This window comes from Cebus imitator, unplaced genomic scaffold, assembly GCF_001604975.1.
Source record: "Cebus imitator isolate Cc_AM_T3 unplaced genomic scaffold, Cebus_imitator-1.0 Scaffold249, whole genome shotgun sequence".
Classification (NCBI taxonomy): Eukaryota; Metazoa; Chordata; class Mammalia; order Primates; family Cebidae; genus Cebus; species Cebus imitator.
In genome coordinates this window covers 636,555-644,789 of record NW_016107564.1, presented here as the reverse complement: position 1 = coordinate 644,789, position 8,235 = coordinate 636,555, and the positions used below count along the sequence as shown (strand labels likewise).

The following is an 8,235-nucleotide window of genomic DNA, read 5'->3' as shown; positions in this document are numbered from 1 at the left end:
AGAGATGGGGTTTCACCGTGTTGACCAGGATGGTCTCGATCTCTTGACCTCGTGATCCACCTGCCTCGGCCTCCCAAAGTGCTGGGATTACAGGCGTGAGCCACTGCGCCCGGCCCTTTTCTGCTTCTTTTGTATATTAGTTTGCGCATTTAGGTATTTTGAAACTTTTCCCAGTTACAAAGAGTGCTACTGTGTATGTTCTCATACCATTCCCAGTGCATATGTAGTATACTTGTATTTCTAGGTGTGGAATTGCTCAGTTATAGGCACCTCTTCAACTTTATTGCATGTGCTAAATTGACCCTAGGTGGCGTACCAGTTGTCTCTCCATACTGTCTACCCTATTTGGTATTGTTTGACTGGTGAATGTTTGTTAGCCTGATGATTATGATGCAGTAATTTATTTCTTAATACTGTGTTCCTACACAAACTGGGAGGAAGGGCCTTGAAGCCTTCTGTGTAAAGTCCAGTGTTGTTACCCAAGACATGTTACTGCTCTCGTTGAACCCCATTCACTCACATCTACAAATGGAAAAAAGATAACGTAACTGACAGAGTTGTGTGGAGAATCCCACCAAAAATCATTTGTGAAATATCTACCACAATACTTTGTACATAACTCCTACTCAATAAAGTTACTAACTCGGTTTTCTCCCAGCCCCCCGACACACACCTAAAATAAGTATTGGAATAGAAAAATATTTAAGATTTTTTTGCTTTTTTCTATTTACTACTCAGAAATACCCAGTGGTGGAAAAGACAGCACAGAAGCCGTAGACAGTCACAGTGTTGAAGCAGATCCTAAAGAGGTGTGTTTTAGTAAACTGAAGTGTTTGATATTTTATATATAACATTTGCACTGTGCACAAAGAAGGGCTTTAGAAAGGCTCTACTGCTTTGTAGAAATTAAATATTAAGTGGGTATATTAAGTGTTCCACATGTCACTTTTATCTATATATGCCCTTTCCATGTTTAGGCAATTTGGCAGTTCCCGGGACTGTTTGGAGGTGCCCATGTTGTACATTCAGAATGTTTTTTATGGACTACCTTTCATCAAGTATAAGAAGTCCATTGTTAATGAGCCACTAAGACAGTAGAAAAATACTACTAATTATGACATGCCATCAGTTATAAGATATATATAGCCTGACTCCAGAGATAGTGAAATGGAAATTCTTTTAAATCATGTGTTTTAGAATTATCAAAATACAGTATGTAGTGAGAAACAGATTTGCATGTTTTATATAAATTTACATTCAAATCCAGAAAAGAGACTAAAGCTTACAAAATTAGTCTAATCCAAATCTAAATATCAATTGTTCTAGATTTTTTAAAATTTATATATCAACTTATTCCAAAGGTTAGAAACTAATATCATGTGCCCCCATTTCAGTTTATTTGAATCAAGATTCTGTGGACTTTAATATGGTCATTCTTAATTCCAGGTTGAAGAGGAAGAAAGGCATATGCTTAAAAGAAAAAAGAAGAAGCACTATCCCTCTTCAGAAGATGAACTGGGTATTTATATATGTTTCTGTTTTAGACATCTTTGAAAATTATATTTTTATATCCAAAAGAGTAAGCCAAAAACAGAATTTTTTTTTTTTTTGAGACGGAGTTTCGCTCTTGTTACCCAGGCTGGAGTGCAATGGCGCGATCTCGGCTCACCGCAACCTCCGCCTCCTGGGTTCAGGCAATTCTCCTGCCTCAGCCTCCTGAGTAGCTGGGATTACAGGCACGCACCACCACGCCCAGCTAATTTTTTGTATTTTTAGTAGAGACGGGGTTTCACCGTGTTGACCAAGATGGTCTCGATCTCTTGACCTCGTGATCCACCCGCCTCGGCCTCCCAAAGTACTGGGATTATAGGCGTGAGCCACCGCGCCCAGCCTCAGAATTTTTAATGATAGTAACTGTCTACTTCACAAGTCTTGAGGCTAATTTGTTTCTAGACTGGCTTGATACCTCCAGGGTTCTTTCTGGACCTCAGTCTAGAAACTAGATTGTTTCCTGCAGAAAACCCAACCCTGGGATCTCAGACAAAGCCAGGCTTTCTCTGGAACCACACCCTGGAGCCCAGCCAGATGCCACTAACAGTCTGCATTTTATATCATAAGCAGGTGCCCTACAGGGCTAGGGAAGCACATTAGTCTAGGTGCTGCTAACAGCTCTTCTGGGCTTCATAATGTTGATTTTCTCATGGTCTGTAATAGTGCTATCTGGTAGAACTGCAGTGATAGAAGTGTTCTATGTTTATTTTGTCTAGTATAGAAGCTACTATCCACATGTCACTGTTGAGCACTTGAAAGTGGTCAGTGGAAACGAAAGACTGAATTTTTAATTGTTTTTTATTTTAATTTTATATTTCAGTAGCCACATGTAGCTAGTGACTCATGTTAAACAGCACAGTGACCTTTAATACTTGACACAAAGGAGAAATTCAATACTTATTGAATGAATACATGAGAAAAAATGAAGAGTTAAATATATTATTTGGTAACAATTTATTGAGTTCCTAATGTGTTCAAGTACATGGTCTCAATTACTAAGCTATACCTCTTAGGTGGTAACTCATTTAGAAAGTTAAAGTATCTCTGGAAACTATATACACTAAGCCCTTCCCATAGAACCCACCACTTCGTTGGTATCTCATGAATATGTGGGGATTTTTGTATTTTGTTTTATTTTTTACTTTGCCAGGGCGAAAGGCAAGTGTTCAGTACTAAAATCACATGATATTATAAATATAGAGTAACTTTTGACTTCTCTGTATCACAGGCCTAAGAAAGAAGGCTCAAACAGTATTAAAATAGAACTATGTATTTCATTTTTCATTTAGCTTTTGTTCCTTTGTGATTCTGTCTGAACTGATTTACAGATGATAATCCAGATGTCCTGGATTCCAGAATAGAAACAGCACAAAGGCAGTGTTCTGAAACTGAGCCACATGACACAAAGGTATTTTTTCCACATGTTAATTTTAAGTTTTGGGCAGGGGTCGGGAGGCCTAATTACAGCATTGTGAATACTTATTATAATATTTTTTTTCATTTTAGTATCCCTCTTTATGTGTCTCTAATAATTTATTATAAACAATTTTTTAATATCCTTCCAAAGATCAAATGTTGCACTTATAATTCATAAACTGCAAGATTGTCTATCACAATCATTGCTTAGGTTTTTGTTCAGTAGTATTATTGACTTTTTAAGGTTTCTAAATGCTTTCTTTCAGAGTATAATGTGCCAAATATATTTGTACCAAAATATTGAAATACAGTTATATATATTACTTTCAATGTCAGTACTCTGCTCTCTAGCTTACCTCCTGTATTAGTCTGTTCTCATGCTGCTAATAAAGACATACCCGAGACTGGGTAATTTATGAAGGAAGGAGGTTTAATTGACTCAAAGTTCCACATGGCTGGGGAGGCCTCACGCTTATGGTGGAAGGCAAAGGAGAAGCAAAGTCACATCTTACATAGTGACAGGCAAGAGGGCATATACAGGGGAAATCCCCTTTATAAAAGCTTCAGATCCCATGAAGACTTATAAACTGTCAGGGGAACAGCACAGGACAAACCTGCCCCCATGATTCAGTTACCTCCCACCGCATCCCTCCCACTACAAGTGGGGATTATGGGACCTATAATTCAAAATGAGATTTGAATGGGGTCACAGCCAAACCATATCACCTCCTGCCTCTAAAATCTGAGTACTCTAAGGATTGACCTCACCCATTGCCTTTTTTCATGAAGTCTTATTTTCATCTTATGACTCACAGAAGCTCCTCACAAATTTTTATTTGTGCCCTGCCCTCTCTTTTATTGTAGGCTCAGATTTTTTCATTCCCATTAGATACCCCTTCTTGGCTGTTCTTCCATGTCTGAGACTCAGTACTCTAAAATTTCTCATTGTATGAACCAGTTCCATCTCCTCCTCTCTCTTTCCCTAATTTATATTTTTATAAATTGTTAAACACCTTATTCCAAAAGTATTTAAGTTCAGTTATGAGAATACTTGAGCTGACTTCCAGTTCTGTAAAATCAGACTTTAGTCTCTTTTTTTCCCCAGTAACGAATTAACTAAATAAAAAGTAGTAGGAAAGGATTTTGTAGCCAAAGAGGGAAAATGGCATATGGTCATGAATTTCAGTTGTTTGTGACCAAAGGAGGAAACAGGCTCGTACACTATCCCTCTCCCTGCCCTGTCCAAAATAAAAAATCGTGAGACAATACTTCTAAATTTGAAGAAAAGCAGATTGAAAGGGTATCTTTTTATTTTCTCTTATTTCATGATTTTTTCATGTTAAATTTAAATAATCTAATTTATTTTCATTAAGCAGTTTTATATACACAGTATTTTCAGTTACCACAAAAGAATCTTTTCTTACATGGAAAGCTGTCTGCAATGGCATTTATTTAATATCATGTTAATATTAGTAATTTTTGGACAGTATGTTGGGAGTGATTTCATCATTCCTGTTATAGTTTTCTGTGTAGCAAATATGTGCCATTTTATGAAAAGCAATAAAGTCATTATTCTAAAATTTGTGTAGTAAGACCAAAAGAAGACCCAAATTGAGTAAGTGAAAAATCCCAGGCACTGGAAAAATAAAAGGAAGTAAAAAGTGAGTTGCATGCATGTCATCGGGATCTGATTAAGTGCTTACAGGACTGAATGTTGGCCCTGAAAGAGCCAGCTCAAAAACAGAAATGCAGTTCATCCAATGGTTTGAAGACTTTTACACAGGACATCTTCAGCCCACTATATGAAACAGATACAAGTGTAGATGTTCTGGCTGAAATGAGGGAGAAGACCCCAAAAACTTCTGTCTGCTCCTAAATCTCATCCAACACACACACCCAAATACACATACACACACACATGCTTTCTCCCTCTCACACACATACACATACATACACACTGTCTCTCTCACACACACACAGAGCCCTTGAAGAGGTTCTGAACTGAAAATGGCAGTGCAGCATGAGTGTCTCAGTGTGAAGTCTCAGTGTTGATGTGTTGATAAGGTCAGATCAAATAGGTTTCTCCTTGGCTTTCCCAAATTGGTTGACCTTCCATCCTCGAAATCAGCACTCTCCCAATTGGATATATGACAAGTCATCAAGATGTGAGCAGAAATGGTAGAACCACTATTTATATATGCCTTTTATCTAAAACTCTTAAAAATTAAGCTCTACTAATATTTACTCTGTAGATTGGCCCTGGTACCATCACTGAAAGTGAGCTCACCTTTGACATTACCTATGAGTCATGTATTGTAATTACATGTCCTGGACCTAGTTATATCGTACTGTCAAAGTACCTTGAGGGAAGCTGGGGGTCACACAACACAGAGGACTTTAGAATGAGCCCCTCACTTGTTTGTTTCGTATTTTATGACTTAATACTTTACAGATGCTCAACTAAATGAATTTGCAGAGTTTGTTAACCTTATTTTAATTGAATTGACCCTTCCAAAACAGACACTAGCTTGAGACTTATGCAAAAATAGCCACAACAAAAAACCCCATAAGACAAAGACAATATTTGTAACGCAAGCACAAATAATAAAAGAAATGTCTGAGCTGATTCTTCTTTTACTAGGAAGTAACAGAAGTTCTGTGTCATCCTTATTGTTAGGTAAAAAAGAATGAAGATCTAAACATATCTTAAGTGAGGTAGGCCAGAAATTCCAGTGTTTCAGGAGACTGTGAAATGTGGATTTGCTTTTTATCCACCCCCTCCAAATCCCTGAAAGGCTATATCAAAACCCAGTGACATTGAATGCCTCCCAGTAGGGAAGTTAGGGGTGAGGGCATTTCATTATAGACCCCTCTAAATTTTGAACCTTGAGAATATATTTCTATTCAAAAATAAGTAAAATTAAGACTAATAGAAATTAGGATTTACATTGCAGTTGTTTATAATGGGCCATGAAAGTAAAAGTAAAGCTTTAGTTTCCCGCTTCATCTCGATCTTATTCTACTTTACGTGTTTTTGTTTATATATTATATTAATATTATAGTATCAATGTTTTGGTACTTCACACCGAGTACTTTCTTGTCACTAAGGGGGAATAATTCATTGCTGAAAGATCACTGCTCCAAGTCAGCCCATCTGGATACCCAGAAATTCTCCTGGGCACCTTCCAAATTATTGCTCCCCTACATCCCTCCCCTCCACCACTCCACAAAGAAAAATATCTGTTGCCAGTATCTGTCCATTCTTTCTTTGGAATTTGTCTTGAAAAGACAAAATCCAAGCAGAGCAAGAAGAGCAATTTCTATTTTGCAGCAAAGAAAATGGCCTTGACATTTCATACTTGAACTTTATCTCATGCTTTTCTGCTCTCGGAATTTTTATTTTTTTTTTATCATCTTAGCAGCCATAATAGTTACATTTCAAAAACATTTTTCAAAAAATTGTTCTAAAAACGAACTAGGAAGTGTTTTGGAAATAGAAAGGCAAACTTGGGTGGGGAGGATGAATGGGTGAAGGCTTCAGTTTGAAGAAGCTTCTAGTCTTTTTCAACTTCTCTATAGGAAGAGAACTCTGGCGATTTGGAAGAATTATCTAAAACCAGTTCTGAGACAAACAGCACTGCCTCAAGGGTCATGGAAGAAAAAGGTGAGTAAAACATCTGCTTGGATAAATTGACTGAGCCTTCAAAGCAGTCAGCATATCTCATTTGCTTTCCCTGTATAATGAGGTTCCTCATGCTTAAGATTAGTAGGGCTAGGGAATCCTTTTTAATTTGGATCCTGCTATACCTAAAGTGTGCTGTTTACTAGTCAGCCAAACTGAGGCTTATTAATTTTGAGGGTAGAAACATGAAAATGGAGTGTGTGTTCATGTGTGGCTGGAGCTGTGTAGGTCACCTAGGTAAAGGTGGGGTAGGCTGACCATGGTCACTACCAGTGAACTAAGCTATGCCTTTTCTTCAGATGAATATAGCAGCAGTGAAGCTACTGGTGAAAAGACAGAGCAGAACGATGATGACACCATAAAATCTCAGGAGGTGAGATGTGCTTTTCATATTTATTTGTTCACAATTATTTAAGCACTAAAACCAAATTAAATCTGTTAAATACTATTACCTCTAGTTTCTCTTAAGTACTTTGCAGGAGCTGGGTTTTTTACAGTGCCATGGGACACCATTTCATACAGTGCATTTTATGAGTGTCATTTTGATTAATTTTGTTCTCTTCATCCTTAATTCATCAAAACATTTGTCTGAAACCTACTTATTTCATGGCCAGATAGGACCAGCTCAGTGCTCTACATCAGTGGCAGTGTCAGGTTCCTGGCCTGGCAATGCTGAGCTGCCAGGCCAGGCACACAGCAGCAAACAGTAGGCTGTCTGAGCCATGGAGTCCAGCTAGGATGGAATGGGAGCAGCAGCAGGGCATGCAGAAGGCATGCAGGGAATGCTCGAGGGAACCTAGTTCATGAGGCGAGGTCATGGATTCCTGGAGGCTGCAGGCACAGACAGCGCATCCCCCAGCCCTGCCCACTCTAAGCCCATAGATTTGCAGGGAGCCCGTGGAGCAGAGAATTGCAGTGGCTTGAAACTGAGCATCATAAATCAAGAGACACAGCCTGTATACTAGCCAGATCTAGATAACCATTGCCAAATTTGCCCATTGTTAAATCTTTTCTTGTTGTTGTTCTCATTTCTCTATGTATGATATATTCAGTGGACTTTATTTCTTAAAAGGAGTAACATTTGGTCACAACTAACTTGGGCTAAATGCCAATTTAAATGGACATACATATTTATTACAGAAGTAAAAGATAACACTTTGATTACTTTATTTTCTCATAATCCTCACAGTTACATTAATTTATGGCAGTTAGTGATATTTATCAGGTTGAGGAAACTACAGTGAGAAAAGTAAATAAAACACTAAGCCCAAGGTCACATATTCTTAAAGTGACAAAGCTAGGATTTGAGCTCTCGTAGGAACTGTCAATCTGATTTTTGAGAAAACTTTGTATAATGAAGGATAAAATTATTTTTATATTGCTGTTGTTTTTTTATTTCCCCCTTAGGAAGATCAGCCGATAATTGTTAAAAGGAAAAGAGGAAGACCTCGCAAATACCCTGTAGAAACAACATTAAAAATGAGTAGGTACTTGGTGTGTTTTCAGTTCACACACAAGAAATTTCAAACTGATTTTCTTTTTTTTTTTTTGAGACGGAGTTTCGCTCTTGATTTTCTAAGTGAGTT

General features: G+C 37.7%; 1 protein-coding gene across 1 annotated transcript in view; it reads left to right on the top strand.

Annotated features, from left to right (window-relative positions):
* The window catches only part of BOD1L1 (biorientation of chromosomes in cell division 1 like 1), a 58,631-nt gene that overhangs the window by 38,853 nt on the left and 11,543 nt on the right, over nt 1-8,235 (top strand). The window contains 6 exon segments of the mRNA XM_017498704.1: nt 739-809; nt 1,447-1,519; nt 2,880-2,959; nt 6,547-6,631; nt 6,949-7,022; nt 8,057-8,132. Coding sequence (XP_017354193.1) covers nt 739-809; nt 1,447-1,519; nt 2,880-2,959; nt 6,547-6,631; nt 6,949-7,022; nt 8,057-8,132 — 459 coding nt within the window.